The sequence below is a fragment of the Salvelinus alpinus genome, chromosome 3 (assembly GCF_045679555.1).
Source record: "Salvelinus alpinus chromosome 3, SLU_Salpinus.1, whole genome shotgun sequence".
In the NCBI taxonomy this organism is placed as follows: domain Eukaryota; kingdom Metazoa; phylum Chordata; class Actinopteri; order Salmoniformes; family Salmonidae; genus Salvelinus; species Salvelinus alpinus.
The window spans coordinates 70,385,574-70,401,971 of record NC_092088.1 but is presented as its reverse complement, the minus strand read 5'-3'; the positions used below and the strand labels follow the sequence as shown (position 1 = coordinate 70,401,971).

The following is a 16,398-nucleotide window of genomic DNA, read 5'->3' as shown; positions in this document are numbered from 1 at the left end:
CATTAAAATGGGTTCCGATTCATTGATGTTCCTTCAACAGGGCACCTATGCCAACTCCAAGGACCGCTCGCGTCTCAACATCCGGGACATGTTCCCTCACCACGGCAACAACCACGATCACCATGACGATGACCATGATGATTATGACGACGACCATGCGGACACCATCTCCCACATTTCCCGTGCCATAAGCGACCCGGGCCTTCACGAGGCAGCCTACTCTGAGATCAGTGCCGACTCAGGCCGTGACTCTTTGTTCACCCGGCCAGGTCTCGGAACCATGGTGTTCCGACGGAACTACGTATCTGGCGGTCTCTTCGGCATCGGAGCCCGGGACAAGGGTTCTGTGGCTGGCAGTGAACCCGTAGGCCGGGCCCCTAACGTTCGTCTCCGTGGTCACCTCCCACGTCGCCAGCCCAGCCTGGACGATGCAATAGAGATAGACAGCATCGGCAGTGCTCTGAGCCTCCAGGAGAGGCACCTACAGGAGCTGCCCTGGGAGGAGGCTGATGTGGGCCTGGACGAGGAGCTGGAGCCTGAAAACGGACCACTGGAGACCTTCCTGGCCTCCCAGAGCCTGGGGGAGTTCATGCCCATCTTCAGGAAGGAGAAAATCGACCTGGAGGCCCTACTGCTCTGCTCGGACCAGGACCTGACCTCCATACACATCCCCCTGGGACCCAGGAAGAAGCTACTAGAGGCCTGTAAGAGACGGTTGGACACCCTGGAGGAACCAGAGGGCATCGAGGACACTGATCTCTGAAGGTCAGTATTACTTCATGAATTCTATGACAGGCAAAGCACCTTACTTTGATAGTCTACACATGCCTCAAGCAATAGAGGGAATCAAGAACACTGAGCTTTGAGGGTCTGTACAGTAGATTCTTTAAAGGCCTAATGCCTTTTTTCTATCTCAATATAAAATCATTTCTGGTTAAAAATTAAGTACCTTCCTGTGATTGTTTTCAATCAAAATGGTCAAAAAGAAAACAAATAGCTTCTTAGCAAGAGCAATTTCTCAAGCAAGAATTTTGTTGGGACTTTCTGGGAGTGGGGAGAGGAAGTCTGAAAACTAGCTAATTGGCAGAGAGGTTTAGAACTCTCTTTCTTATTGGTCTATTAGCGATGCCACCAGGCAGGCCTAAACTACATCCCACCAAAACAGGCTGACATTTCAAACAGCTTTTAAGGCGTCCGCATGCTTCCCAGCCGAAACCGTTCATGCATGTATTATGACAACATTTTCTGACGTTTTTGTTGGTTTTGGTCTTTAGCAAGGTTTTTTGGGGCTGTTCGTGCACACAAAACATTTTCTCAAGGCAAGCTGAAGTTTTGTAGCCGAAGTCTACACCCCTTCATCGGGATTGGTCAACAGTAGGGATTCTTCAATTAAGTGTTTGTTGTCATTCAATGAGATACGACTCGTTTTCCTGCACATTTTGTCACTTGAAGTATACTCAAACATCTTAGTTAGATGTAAAATTTAAAAGATCTCCTCTGCCAAAACGTAAAAATTAATGACAGATTTCTTGAGTTATCTTAGATTAATTCAGACTATTTTGAGGAAGTGTATACTGGTTATGGCATGTCAAGATGGACAAATAGTACTATTACTGCAATTTTCTCGTTTTTCAAGAAATGCTATTTTAACTTCGCCTAGCCGAGTTCTGTGAGGAGCAAACCAAACCTAGTATGCGGACACGTTTACACTAAAAGGACATTTTCACAATTTCACAGTATTATTCCAACCTCATAGTGTGGAAATATATATATATCGCTATATATATACACAACACATTATAATAATATAATATAGGCCACTTAGCAGACACTACAGACTGACAGTAGAGTAAATGAATTTATTTGTATCAATTTTTTACTCTGAGTCAGTACTAGCAGACTTCCTACCTATGTGTGTAGATGTAGATGATGTAGATGAATGGGGCTATCTAGTGGAGAGCAGTATAACTACACCACAGCATGGCAAAATTACATAATTTAGGACTTCAGCTCAAATCAAATTTTATTTGTCACATGCGCCGAATAAAACAGGTAGACCTTACCGTGAAATGCTTACTTACTATTGAAATAGGCATAAGCTATTATAGTAGATTTCTTCTATGATTTCTACTACGATTTCTACATTGATTATATAATACTGTACATGTTTTCTTTTGTTTCAGTCACAGAGCAAAGATCCTTTACTGTCATTCAAGATGACACAGGAGGCCTAGACTTGGCAGTGAATGTGGTCCTGCTCTGTCTGGATCAGTTCTAGTTATGAGATGGTGTCATGATCCACAGAGCCTTGCTCTGGTGCCTCTATACCCAGGGGCGTTGCTCCCTGCCTGGGGACACAGAGAAGATTACACTGGGTCTGGTAGAGTCCCCAGTGTACTGGTGCCGTGCATGAGAGGACATCTTTAGTCACACGGCCATATGGTCTGGTAGGGCCATGGGACTGTGTCCACGCACATGCTATCACTGGCACACAATCTTGTGATTAGGAATTATTCTCTCTACTCACCGATGTACTCACATGTTGCCCATATGTAATGCTGTATTCCATTTGCAAGTGAACATTTCATCATGTTTTTGTCTGTATATTTGTGCAAACGTGTAATGTTATTTATTATTTATAGAAAATGTTTCATTTATTGTTTATTACAGACTTTATTGTATAGTTTTGTTACTTTACTGTGTATAATAGTGGTACTACAGTTAGCTAAAACGCTAGGCTGCCCATGCCCAGACTACAATGTCTTAAAAGGCACTCTATTCCCAATACAGTGTCCTTAAAAACAGAAATGTGGGTATATCCCAAATGGCACCCTATTCCCTACATAGTGCACTACTTTTGACCAGGGTCCATAAGGATCTGGTCAAAAGTAGTGCACTATGTAGGGAATAGGGTGCCATTTGGGACATATGCACATTTCTGTTTTTAAGGACAGCTTGTGTTTTTAATGGAGATGCTGGAACATGGTTCTGTGAGGTTATCCGTCAGTCAGTCTGTCTGTGTATTCATCCCAAAAGGCACCCTATCCCTTATGTAATGCACTTATTTTGACCAGTGCCCTTAGGGTTCCCTATGCACTATATAGGGAACAGGGTGCTATTTGGAATGCATTCTGTCTGTGCTAAGGTAACTGTTATCTGGGGTTTGCTGAGGGCCTCCAGCCCCGGGGTATAGTGTTTCACAAGAGGTATGCCTGTGGACTGGTGTGTATGACTGTGCATGAATGTGTTTGAATGTAACTTCAATGATTATGTATGAATACAAACTTTGGGAAACAAAATAAGTCATGTTTGGATGTACTCTCATAATAAAATAATAAAATCTTTATTACAATTAATGAAAGTTACTTTTTTGACACTGATTGTTATCTTGGTAATTGCAACTACAACTGCAACGATGGTTCAGCTGGATAGGTCTTCCCTGCTGTTTCTGTCACTAGTGTTACATTGTGATAACATGACTGACAGCTCCTGTTAGGAATAGAGCAACACAGAGTTGATGAAGACTAGAGGGACGAATTAAGGTCTGTCTGATAGCCTAGTGCTCTTATGTCCCCTGGGCCGTGTGTGTAGTCTAGAGGGATGAATGAAAGTCTGTCTGATAGCCTATTTCTCCTATGTCCCCTGGGTCCTGTATTTACAGTCGTGGCCAAAAGTTTTGAGAATGACACAAATATTAATGTTCACAAAGTCTGCTGCCTCAGTTTGTATGATGGCAATTTGCATATACTCCAGAATGTTATGAAGAGTGATCAGATGAATTGCAATTAATTGCAAAGTCCCTATTTGCAATGCAAATGAACTGAATCCCCCAAAAACATTTCCACTGGATTTCAGCCCTGCCACAAAAGGACCAGCTGACATGTCAGTGATTCTCTCGTTCACACAGGTGTGAGTGTTGACGAGGACAAGGCTGGAGATCACTCTGTCATGCTGATTGAGTTCGAATAACAGACTGGAAGCTTCAAAAGGAGGGTGGTGCTTGGAATCATTGTTCTTCATCTGTCAACCATGGTTACCTGCAAGGAAACACGTGCCGTCATCATTGCTTTGCACAAAACGGCTTCACAGGCAAGGATATTGCTGCCAGTAAGATTGCACCTAAATCAACCATTTATCAGATCATCAAGAACTTCAAGGAGAGCGGTTCAATTGTTGTGAAGAAGGCTTCAGGGCACCCAAGAAAGTCCAGCAAGCGCCAGGACCGTCTCCTAAAGTTGATTCAGCGCCGGGATCGGGGCATCACCAGTACAGAGCTTGCTCAGGAATGGCATCAGGCAGGTGTGAGTTCATCTGCATGCACAGTGAGGGGAAGACTTTTGGAGGATTGCCTGGTGTCAAGAAGGGCAGTAAAGAAGCCACTTCTCTCCAGGAAAAACATCAGGGACAGACTGATATTCTGCAAAAGGTACAGTGATTGGACTGCTGAGGACTGGGGTGAAGTAATTTTCTCTGATGAATCCCCTTTCCGATTGTTTGTGGCATCCGGAAAAAAGCTTGTCCGGAGAAGACAAGGTGAGCGCTACCATCAGTCCTGTGTCATGCTAACAGTAAAGCATCCTGAGACCATTCATGTGTGGGGTTGCTTCTCAGCCAAGGGAGTGGGCTCTCTCACAATTTTGCCTAAGAACACAGCCATGAATAAAGAATGGTACCAACACATCCTCCGAGAGCAACTTCTCCCAACCGTCCAGGTACAGTTTGGTGACGAACAATGCCTTTTCTAGCATGATGGAGCACCTTGCCATAAGGCAAAAGTGATAACTACGTGGCTCGGGGAACAAAACATCAATATTTTGGGTCCATTGCCAGGAAACTCCCCAGACCTTAATCCCATTGAAAACGTATGGTTAATCCTCAAGAGGTGGGTGGACAAACAAAAACCAACAAATTCTGACAAACTCCAAACATTGATTATGCAAGAATGGACTGCCATCAGTCAGGATGTGGCCCAGAAGTTAATTGACAGCATGCCAGGGCGGATTGCAGAGGACTTGAAAAAGAAGGGTCAACACTGCAAAATTTGACTCTGCATCTACTTCATGAAATTGTCAATACAAGCCTTTGACACTTATGAAATCATTGTAATTATGCTTCAGTATTCCATAGTAACATCTGAGAAAAATATCTAAAGTCACTGAAGTTAATATTTGTGTCATTCTCAAAACCTTTGGCCACGACTGTAGTCTAGAGGGACGAATTAAGGTCTGTCTGATAGCCTAGTGCTCCCGAGTGGTGCAGTCGTCTAAGACACTGCATCTCAGTGCTTGAGGGGTCACTACAGACACCCTGGTTCGAATCCAAGCTGTTTCACAACTGGCTGTGATTGGGAGTCCCATAGGGCAGCGCACAATTGGCCTAGCGTCATCTGGGTTTAGCTGGTGTAGGCTGTCATTGTAAATAAGAATTTGTTCTTAACTGACTTGCCTAGTTAAATAAATAAAAATGTCCCCTGGGTTGTGTATGTAGATTAGAGAGACGAATTAAGGTCTGTCTGATAGCTTAGTGCTCCTGGGTCAGGTTTTATTAGAGTGAAAACATTTTGAAATGGGGAGGAAATACCTGTCCAATTAGAAAATCGATATTTTAGTTTTCCGTTACAAAAAGTTTTGCTGGTGGGCCCAACTGAACACTACCCTGCAACACTGCTGAACAGTTGTAGTGGTAGTCCAGTCCACTCAGGATACCTCCAGTCCTCCTATTTTGCCTACCTCATTAAGAGCACTGCAGCCAACATGGCACCTGGCCCGCCCAAAACTCTGGCCAACAGCCCATTAAAACACTTTTCTACTCTTTTTCTTTCTTTCTTTCTTTCTTTCTTTCTTTCTTTCTTTCTTTCTTTCTTTCTTTCTTTCTTTCTTTCTTTCTTTCTTTCTTTCTTTCTTTCTTTCTTTCTTTCTTATTGAACTTACCCCCTCTCTTTAGTGTGTATCACTCCCCTAGCAACAAGAAATAACTGACACAGTGAGTACTAAGCCGGGGCTGCTAATCCTCTCCTGCCTTAGCCCCCCTTTCCCCGCACTCCTCCTCCTTTCCCCCACTCCTCCTTTCCCAGGGCCTCTGCCAAGGTTACAACAGCGATGGGAGAAGGGAGGCGAAACAAGGACAGCAGGGGAGGGACATGCAGTATGCATGAGAGGCTCCGTTGAGGAGAGAGAGACAGATCAGCAGAATTGCTTCTCCAGCTGAGCAACTGGATAAAACTGCCAATAAAACTTTGCACCCTGCCATGCTAACATCAGTCCGGACACTTTGTGTTCAGGGTACAATGTGCAGGCTGATTTCCTCAGAGTCTGGACGCTGCCTTTGAGTCTGTCCGTACAGCCGCTGGACACACCGAGCAGTCGCTTTTACTTTAGTTTGTTGTCGGCCAGGAGGGAAGCACAAAAGGAGCTGACATGCAGAATGTACCAGAGGAGTGGAGGGAAGAACAGAGCATGGGAGGAGGAAGAGACAAAGATGTTAAACCGTGGGAGGGTAGAGAGGCCTTGTTCCAAAGGAACACAGGTAGCTCCAAACAGGACATGTCCACAGGGAAAGAGAAGAAAAATGGAGAAATGATGAACGGAGGGGGAAAGGGGATGGAGGGGACGGATAAAGAGTCGCTGATGATGGAGCTGACACGTCTGGTTCAGAAGACAGTGAAGGAGAGTAGCTGGTGGGAGCGGAGAGGCATCGACATCACTATCCTGGCCCTCGCCTTTCTCCTGCTACCCCCAGGTAATCTATACACCCGTCTTACACACTTCATACACCCATATCACATACTTCATAAACCCGCCTCACACACTTCATACACCCATATCATACACTTCATAAACCCGCCTCACACACTTCATACACCCGTCTCACACACTTCATACACCCATCTCACACACTTCATAAACCCATCTCACACACTTCATAAACCCATCTCACACACTTCATACACCCATCTCACACACTTCATAAACCCATCTCACACACTTCATAAACCCATCTCACACACTTCATACACCCATCTCACACACTTCATAAACCCATCTCACACACTTCATAAACCCGTCTCACACACTTCATACACCCGTCTCACCCGTCTCACACGTTTCACACACCTTATAGTCCTTATCAAGGCCAACATATGGTATGCTATTACATGTTTATATATTGTAGGTTTACCACATTCAGTTCATCCTACCTACATCTACCTACATCTACCTGCACACCACAATACATACACCTGTCTCACACTTTATAGTGGTCCTCTGTAGCTCAGAGGACACACTGGTTAAACCAGTTTTTCTCACTGGGTATTAGCCTGGTTAAACCAGATTGAACGATGGGATCAATAATGAGAGCAGGATTCAGTCTGATTTAGTCAGGCTAAAGTCTTTATAAAAGGTAAGAATATGTTTGTATAGTTTTACCACATACCGTGTAACATGCAGATTTGTTCTAAATACACAGGACATTATGTTATTAATACATTGTACCAATATTAGATCTTGAGCACTAACCTGGAACTTGATGTTGAGACAGGGACAGAGCAGAAATAAACATGTTCTAATGTATAAGTAGACCAGTACATGGCCTCAATTAAATACTGATTTCAACAAGGCTGCACACACACCATACACATGCTTGATGTCTGATACTCCCTTGTCCTATCTGGGTCTGTGACCTCTTTCTAGGTCAGTGTGACTGGTATGTCACCAGAGGCTGTGCTTAATTTGACAGCTTGATAACACACCCATCTAGGTTCATTGTTTGATTATCTTTGGAAATCAAAGTCTTTAGATTCTAAATGCTGTTATATTTATGATTAGAAAATTGCTTTACATGCTCTCCAATACCTATTTTAGATTTTTTATTGAACCTTTATTCATCCAGGAAAATACATAGCTCAAAACACAAAGATCAGCCATGCAAATACATAGTTGTATCATTTTAGTGTAAGTCACTTTGTAGTCTTCTAGGTCCATTATTTAGATATTGGTCCTAGTTCTTTCTCATGTTGGCATGACAACTTTGCAGGAGCAACCTATACTGTGATGATAACCTGCACCCCTCCCTCACAACATGTACCCCCTCCCATCCCAACACCTCCCAAGTAGCGATCAAGTTACCCTCTTCCATCTGAGCATCTCCTTTCAGTGCTGTAACCCACACCTTGGTACCGCAGTAGGGAGGCGGCCTGGCATGAGCGGGCTCCCAGATAACAGACTGTTTCCTGACTGTGTTCCGGGGAGGGAGGGAGGTCATCCAACACTGTGAACAAAGCCATAAAACCTACCAGCTCTCACAGTCTCACGTCAGAATTAGATGTTCATCCATGTTCCTCAAAGGTCAAATTTCAAATTTGTTACAAACGTCAAATTTCAAAGTGTTTAAGGTTAAGTTTAGGCATTAACTCCACATTTTTTATGTTAGGGTTGGGTTCTGGCATTAACTCCAAATGGTTAAGGTAAGTAAAGATTTGGGATAGAAACCTTATATCACTGGATTTGAACTTGCAACCTTTGGAATGATTGGCAGATCGTCCACAACTCCTTAGCGAAACCGAAACCTACTTGAAGATGACAGTGCTCACTGTTGCCCCTAGTGGCCAGTTTCCATGTTCTCCTGATGTCCTCAGACATGGATGGACGTCAAATAGTGATTTGTATCACGGGTGACCTGGCTGCATAAAACATCCCCTCCCTAGACCGGCGTGTGTTAACATACAAACACAGGAAGGGGAGTGAGAAAACCACTGTTCTAAAACATGAAGGATTATGGCTGTAAATTAATCACAGATATTTTTTATTTTACTTTCTTTTTTTTTTCACCTTTATTTAACCAGGTAGGCTAGTTGAGAACAAGTTCTCATTTACAACTGCGACCTGGCCAAGATAAAGCAAAACAGTGCGACACAAACAACAACACAGAGTTACACATGGAATAAACAAACATGCAGTCAATAATACAATAGAAAGGTCTATATACAGTGTGTGCAAAGGAGGTAGGATAAGGGAGGTAAGGCAATAAATAGGCCATAATGGCGAAATAATTACCATATAGCAATTAAACAATGGAGTGATAGATGTGCAGAAGATGAGTGTGCAAGTAAAGATACTGGGATGCAAAGGAGCAAAAAAATAAATAAAAATAACAGTATGGGGGATGAGGTAGTTGGATGGGCTATTTACAGGTGGGCTATGTACAGGTGCAGTGATCTGTGAGCTGCTCTGACAGCTGGTGCTTAAAGTTAGTGAGGGAGATATGAGTCTCCAGCTTCAGTGATTTTTGCAGTTCATTCCAATCATTGGCAGCAGAGAACTGGAAGGAAAGGTGGCCAAAGGAGAAATTGGCTTTGGGGGTGACCAGTGAGATATACCTGCTGTAGCGAGTGCTACAGGTGGGTGCTGCTATGGTGACCAGTGAGCTGAGATAAGGCGGTGCTTTACCTAGCAAAGATTTATAGATGACCTGGAGCCAATGGGTTTGGCGACGAATATGAAGTGAGGGCCAGCCAACGAGAGCATACAGGTTGCAGTGGTGGGTGGTGTATGGGGCTTTGGTGACAAAACGGATGGCACTGTGATAGACTACATAAAATTTGCTGAGTAGAGTGTTGGAGGCTATTTTGTAAATGACATCGCCGAAGTCGAGGATCAGTAGGATAGTCAGTTTTACGAGGGTATGTTTTTCAGCATGAGTGAAGGATGCTTTGTTGCGAAATAGGAAGCCGATTCTAGATTTAATATTGGATTGGAGATGCTTAATGTGAGTCTGGAAGGAGAGATAACTGGACGGACGGGCAGGTGTGGGCAGCGACCGGTTGAAGAGCATGGATTTAGTTTTACTTGCATTGAAGAGCAGTTGGAGGCCACAGAAGGAGAGTTGTATTGCATTGAAGCTCGTCTGGAGGTTAGTTAACACAGTGTCCAAAGAAGGGCCAGAAGTATACAAAATGGTGACGTCAGCATAGAGGTGGATCAGAGAATCACTAGCAGCAAGAGCGACATCATTGATGTATACAGAGAAGAGAGTCGGCCCGAGAATTGAACCCTGTGGCACCCTCATAGAGAATGCCAGAGGTCCGGACAACAGGCCCTCCGATTTGACACACTGAACTCTGTCTGAGAAGTAGTTGGTGAACCGGGCGAGGCAGTCATTTGAGAAACCAAGGCTGTTGAGTCTGCCGATAAGAATGTGGTGATAGACTGACCGGGGCAGCTTTCCAATCTTTGGGGATCTCAGACGATACGAAAGAGAGTTTGAACAGGCTAGTAATAGTAGTAATATGGGGTTGCAACAATTTCAGAGGATAATTTTAGAAAGAGAGGGTCCAGATTGTCTGGCCCAGCTGATTTGTAGGGGTCCAGATTTTGCAGTTCTTTCAGAACATCAGCTATCTGGATTTGGGTGAAGGAGCAATGGGGGAGGCTTGGGCAAGTTTCTGAGGGGGGTGCAGGGCTGTTGACCGGGGTAGGGGTAGCCAGGTGGAAAGCAAGGCTAGCCGTAGAAAAATGCTCAATTATCATGGATTTATCGGTGGTGACAGTGTTTCCTAGCCTCAGTCAGTGGGCAGCTGGGAGGAGGTGCTCTTATTCTCCATGGACTTTACAGTGTCCCAGAACTTTTTGGAGTTTGTGCTACAGGATGCAAATTTCTGTGTGAAAAAGCTAGCCTTTGCTTTCCTAACTACCTGTGTGTATTGGTTCCTAACTTTCCTGAAAAGTTGCAGATGTCAGTCATCTGGCCAAGCAAGGTCCACCACAGGAGAAAGATCAGGAACAACCACATGCTTGACTGCAGAACAGAATGTTCAAGGAACCTGTTCTAGAATGTGTTTCAAATGGCAGGTGTAGAGTAGAGTGGAACATTGTCTATTGTTTGGCAAGACAATGACCATAGGAGTTGGCTAGACCGCACAAACAGATCTGGGACCAGGCTAATGCTAACATATATATGCTTACCATATGTATTCTACAGATCTAAGCTACTCTCCATATCGTGGAATATTTGCATTTAGAATCAAGTCAAATGTATTTATATAGCCCTTCTTACATCAGCTGATATCTCAAAGTGCTGTACAGAAACCCAGTCTAAAACCCCAAACAGCAAGCAATGCAGGTGTAGAAGCACGGTGGCTAGGAAAAACTCCCTAGCAAGGCCAAAACCTAGGAAGAAACCTAGAGAGGAACCAGGCTATGAGGGGTGGCCAGTCCTCTTCCAGCTGTGCCGGGTGGAGATTATAACAGAACATGGCCAAGATGTTCAAATGTTCATAAATGACCAGCATGGTCAAATAATAATAATCACAGTAGTTGTCGAGGGTGCAGCAAGTCAGCACCTCAGGAGTAAATGTCAGTTGGCTTTTCATAGCCGATCATCAGAGTGTCTCTACCGCTCCTGCTGTCTCTAGAGAGTTGAAAACATTAGGTCTGGGACAGGTAGCACGTCCGGTGAACAGGTCAGGGTTCCATAGCCGCAGGCAGAACAGTTGAAACTGGAGCAGCAGCACGGCCAGGTGGACTGGGGACAGCAAGGAGTCATCATGCCAGTGTCATGACGTTGCCTGTTTGGGTATAGCAAGCCCCATCCCCCTCTCCCTGCCACTCCCTGCCTCCCCCTTTCCTCCTACAACTAGGCTGCTGTGGTCAAAGAGAGGTCGTAAATTCCTGAGTAGAAGACCCTGGCCATGCAGTATAGCAGAGGGTACACTTTCATAGAGAACAAAGGGATTTCTTCCACCTCACAGAACTTGAAGTACGAACAGATTTCATGTTCCGGAAAAAGTATAAAAGATCGGTGAAGATTCCAGCTAGGAACTGGTCCGTTTGTCACAACTTGGGAAACTCATGGGAGACTGTGTGGCTACATTACCATACCGCTGTTTATATAATAGCCTCAGATATGAGGTTTACATCTAATTGTTGTATAAGATGAATGAGTGAGTATGATACTGTTTGTATAATTGTGTAATATGATTTTGGACTGTTTAATGAAGAAAAATACAATTCCATTTTGATTTGAACTAAATCCGAGGACCGCCCCTGAGCCCAGTTAGGGTCAGACATCCTGGGACAGCCCCTTTCTACAATTCCGAATAAAAACCCAACTCTGAGAAATTATCACTAGACCATGTTTTTCTCCATTAGGAGGGGAACGAAGGTTGTGTACCATTGCTGAATCTTTTAACCATACCACGTGGTTAAACTCTTAGACTATACCGACAGAATAAGAACAAGTTTTTGATATTGATTACTAGTCTGCAGCTAGGAATTCGGTATCATTGAAGGCGAAGAACGACAACCGCCGAAACATCCATTCTATAACGAATGTCACTCTGAACTATCCACAATAACCACAACAGAGAGAGGGAGAGAGCGGACGAAACTCTCCAACAGAAACTAACTTTTCACCAGCGATCAAGACGACACACTGAGCGTAAATATATATATATTGATTGCAATTGTTCCCGAATGAGTGAGCGTTCATGTGTAAAGGATTAGCATGTCAATTGTTATAATTATGAACTCAGTAGTGACTTCTTGGTCGACCCCCCCAAATTCCCTTTTGTCTAACAAGCCGCCATGCCGGTTTAGCCCACTAGGGCATATTCTCCTATCATTTCATGTAACCATTTTAAGGTTGTTTGTTTGTTTATGCATTTCTGTGAATTATTTAGTTAGTAATAAATAAATGATTTAAGACAATTGATGTATGGATGACTCATAGTGAAGACTGGGTTCGTGCAGATAACCAACAATTTACGACGTTTGGAATGAGACTAACGTGAGGTAAAATAAATAAATCATTAATCAGAAGACTATCGATCAGATATGAAAATATCTGAAAGGTTATATTGGGAAATTATAACTTTGTAATCTGAATACTTTCCCTGGTGCCCCAACTTCCTAGTTAATTAGTTACGTTATTATTTAGTTGATCGCGTAATAACTAATTACAGAGAATCTTTGATAAAAACTATAAGTCTTCAATTTAATGATCGTAAAGACACAACACCAGGTAGTCCTGAGGCATGGTCCTATGGCTCAGGTCCTCCGAGAGAGAGAAAGAAAGAGAGAAAGAGAGAATTAGAGAGAGCATACTTAAATTCACACAGGACACCGGATAAGACAGGAGAAGTACTCCAGATATAACAAACTGACCCTAGCCCCCCGACACATAAACTACTGCAGCATAAATACTGGAGGCTGAGACAGGATGTGTCAGGAGACACTGTGGCCCCATTCGATGATATTTAGAACAACGTGTAAACTTGTTATCCTTTGTTTGACTCCTATTCCCTCCCCTTGCCCTCATCCCTCTCTCCTCATCTCCTTGTCTCCTCAACCCCATCTCCCCCTCTCTCCTCATCCCCATCTCCCCCTTTCCTCATCTCCTTGTCTCCTCAACCCCATCTCCCCCTCTCCTTAACCCCATCTCCTATCTCCGTCTCTCCTCCAGCATTCCTGCTGCTTGGTTCATCCCAGGCCCTGGTGTTTGTCCTGGGCATGGTGCTGATGGGCGTGTCCCATGCTGTCATCACCATCAAGGGGACCCATCTGGCAAGTCACGGATCGCTGAGCGAGTCCCCTACCTGGGCCGATGTCTGGGCTGTGTTTTTCATAGAGGTAAGAGAGAGAGGGAGAGAGAGAGAGGGGATTGTTAAGGTAGGGAGGGACGGAGAGAGAGTGAACTTCCTGTTAGCTAAAGTGTTACATCAATGAATTCCGCCACAGTAGCTAAATCAAGCTGGATTGTTAATCTCTCTTGAATTTGGGTTACTTTTGTTCATTGACCCTACATTTTATCCTCTCACCAGACATTATATTACAGATGAGGACGGCAGGTAGCCTAGTGTTTAGGAGCGCTGGGCCAGAAACAAAATGGTCGCTGGATTGATTCCCCTTGACAACCATGTGAAAAATCTGTCAATATGCCCTTGAGCTAGGCACTTAACTCTAATTGCCCCTGTAAATCGCTCTGGATAAGAGTGTCTACTAAAATGTAATAACATAACTGCTGGACTTTGTCCTTAATTTGGCCTGTTTTTTCAAGCTAGTCATTCAGCTATCAGTCACTCACGTGTCAAGTATCTATGTTCATGACACGCTTGTCTGGATATCGATCCTCATGTCTGTGTCATTCTCTTCCATAGTGCCCTTTGAAAATATAAACATTTTCTAGTGTTGTTTCATCACACATCTTGATCACAAGTCTGTCTGTCTGTCTGTCTGTCTGTCTGTCTGTCTGTCTGTCTGTCTGTCTGTCTGTCTGTCTGTCTGTCTGTCTGTCTGTCTGTCTGTCTGTCTGTCTGTCTGTCTGTCTGTCTGTCTGTCTGTCTGTCTGTCTGTCTGTCTGTCTGTCTGTCTGTCTGTCTGTCTGCCTGTGTACAGGTGTGTGGGTCGTTCACAGCGAGGGCAGGTGTAACAGGCCACATTAAGATGCACCATGCCCACACCAACGTGATCGGCCTGGGTGACTCCAGCACCTGGAAGATACCCTACCTGCCCCGGGGTGTATACCTGTTCATTGCCCCCCTGGCTGTACCTGTTATCACTCCTCTGGTGGCACTAGGTGAGGCACAGCCAGGGTCTGTGTGTATGTTTTTCCAGGTGTCTACCTGTTCACTATCTAAGACACATAATGCTCTGTCTCTGTTATGTTGCTGTTGTTTTGAAACATGAACATGTTGATACAGTGCTTTCGGAAAGTATTCAGACCTCTTGACGTTTTCCAATTGTTTTTCAGGTTACAGCCTTGTTCTAAAATTGATTACATTGTTTTTTTTATCTCATCAATCTACAAACAATACCCTATAATGACAAATCTACAAACAATACCCTACATGCCTTAGCATACTGTAGATTCTACAAGAGTCTGAAACTTTATTGGAGGGATGCAGCACTATTCTTCCACATAGAAATTCCATAATTTGGTGTTTTGTTGATGGTGTTGGAAAACGCTGTCTCAGGCGCCGCTCCAGAATCTCCCATAAGTAGTGATGTTACGTTTTATACTGGAGCTCCGAGGCCTACATCGAAATCGCTAACGCCTCGATCACACCTACAAGGTCATTGTGCAAAATGGTATGCAGCCTTATCTGGATATGTGTGCAACAAAAGCTAAACATTCACCATCTGCTGCCATTTCTGTCAAGCTGTCTACACATACAATTTGTTTGATAAATCCAAAATATGCACCACGCAGAACCAGTAGCGGTGTGTGGGTAAAATCACTGGGGAAGCCAAGGCAGAAAAAAACATGTGTTGTGATAATTGCGTTGTTTGCTCTACAACCTGTTAGTTCATATGAATTGCAACCGTAGCATATGCCTAAGGCCTAGACAATAAGAAGACACAGTGGCAGAACACATTTAACTACACATTTGTTTCATCACAAAACCGGAGAGCAACCTCTGTTCGGTGAAGTCCACAAAGCATATTGCATGTAAGAAACAGTTACATGACCTACAGCATGGTCAAGAAAGTTCATGTTTCCAACATTTTCAGACTAATAAACAACCATGGAGAGTTACTGCAAGTTGCAAAGAAAGCAGGATCTGCCTCCACTATTCCAGCACCATTTCAACTTCCACATTCCAAAATCATCAAATTACCTATGCTCTAATACAGCGACAACTAAATGATACCAAAAATGATTTAGTCCAATCAACGTAAGCTACAGTAAATGTGCTGTCCATGGTTCAGATTTGTGTGTGTGTGCATTTGTGCAAGTAGAAAAAACATGTTGACTCACTCTACTTGTAGAGAAACGCCAATGCCATCCTCCTCTATTTCATGTTGAAGAAACGGACTATGACTTTTATTTTTTGTTGTCCTAGGCTACCTTGCTAAAATGCTTGGTCGCTAGCCTAATTTCCTTTCATGGGAAATGTTAGCTAGTTATTAACATTAGCCTTCTACATCTTGCTACATATTGAACTTCCATCCTCTCAGTCCAGGGGCACAATGTATTTTATGGTTGGATCAGAATCGCCATTATAATCATTGGCCAGTACGGAGAATTACAGTTGAAGTCGGAAGTTTACATACACCTTAGCCAAATACATTTAAACTCAGTTTTTCACAATTCCTGACATTTAATCATTGTAAAAATTCCCTGTCTTAGGTCAGTTAGGATCACCACTTTATTTTAAGAATGTGAAATGTCAGAATAATAGTAGAGAGAATGATTTTTACATTGTTTAACTTGGGTGAAATGTTTCTGGTAGCCTTCCACAAGCTTCCCACAATAAGTTGGGTGAATTTTGGCCCATTCCTCCTGACAGAGCTGGTGTACCTGAGTCAGGTTGTAACGCTCATCGTTAGGTGGAAGAGAGGAGGACCAAATTGCAGCGTGGTACGTTTCCATATTTATTGGAATACTTAACAAGACGAACAAAAC

General features: G+C 43.7%; 2 protein-coding genes across 2 annotated transcripts in view; both read left to right on the top strand.

Annotated features, from left to right (window-relative positions):
* LOC139571233 (pre-mRNA splicing regulator USH1G-like) overlaps positions 1-2,807 on the top strand; it is a 28,556-nt gene extending 25,749 nt beyond the window's left edge. Inside the window, exons 5-6 of the mRNA XM_071393896.1 lie at positions 41-765; positions 2,184-2,807. Of these exons, the coding sequence (XP_071249997.1) occupies positions 41-763 (723 nt within the window). The 3' untranslated portion in view covers positions 764-765; positions 2,184-2,807. The remainder of the gene's footprint in view (positions 1-40; positions 766-2,183) is intronic.
* A 3,314-nt stretch (positions 2,808-6,121) lies between these two features.
* Positions 6,122-16,398, top strand: part of LOC139571232 (fatty acid desaturase 6-like) — a 32,159-nt gene continuing 21,882 nt past the window's right edge. Inside the window, exons 1-3 of the mRNA XM_071393895.1 lie at positions 6,122-6,738; positions 13,456-13,622; positions 14,388-14,568. Of these exons, the coding sequence (XP_071249996.1) occupies positions 6,417-6,738; positions 13,456-13,622; positions 14,388-14,568 (670 nt within the window). The 5' untranslated portion in view covers positions 6,122-6,416. The remainder of the gene's footprint in view (positions 6,739-13,455; positions 13,623-14,387; positions 14,569-16,398) is intronic.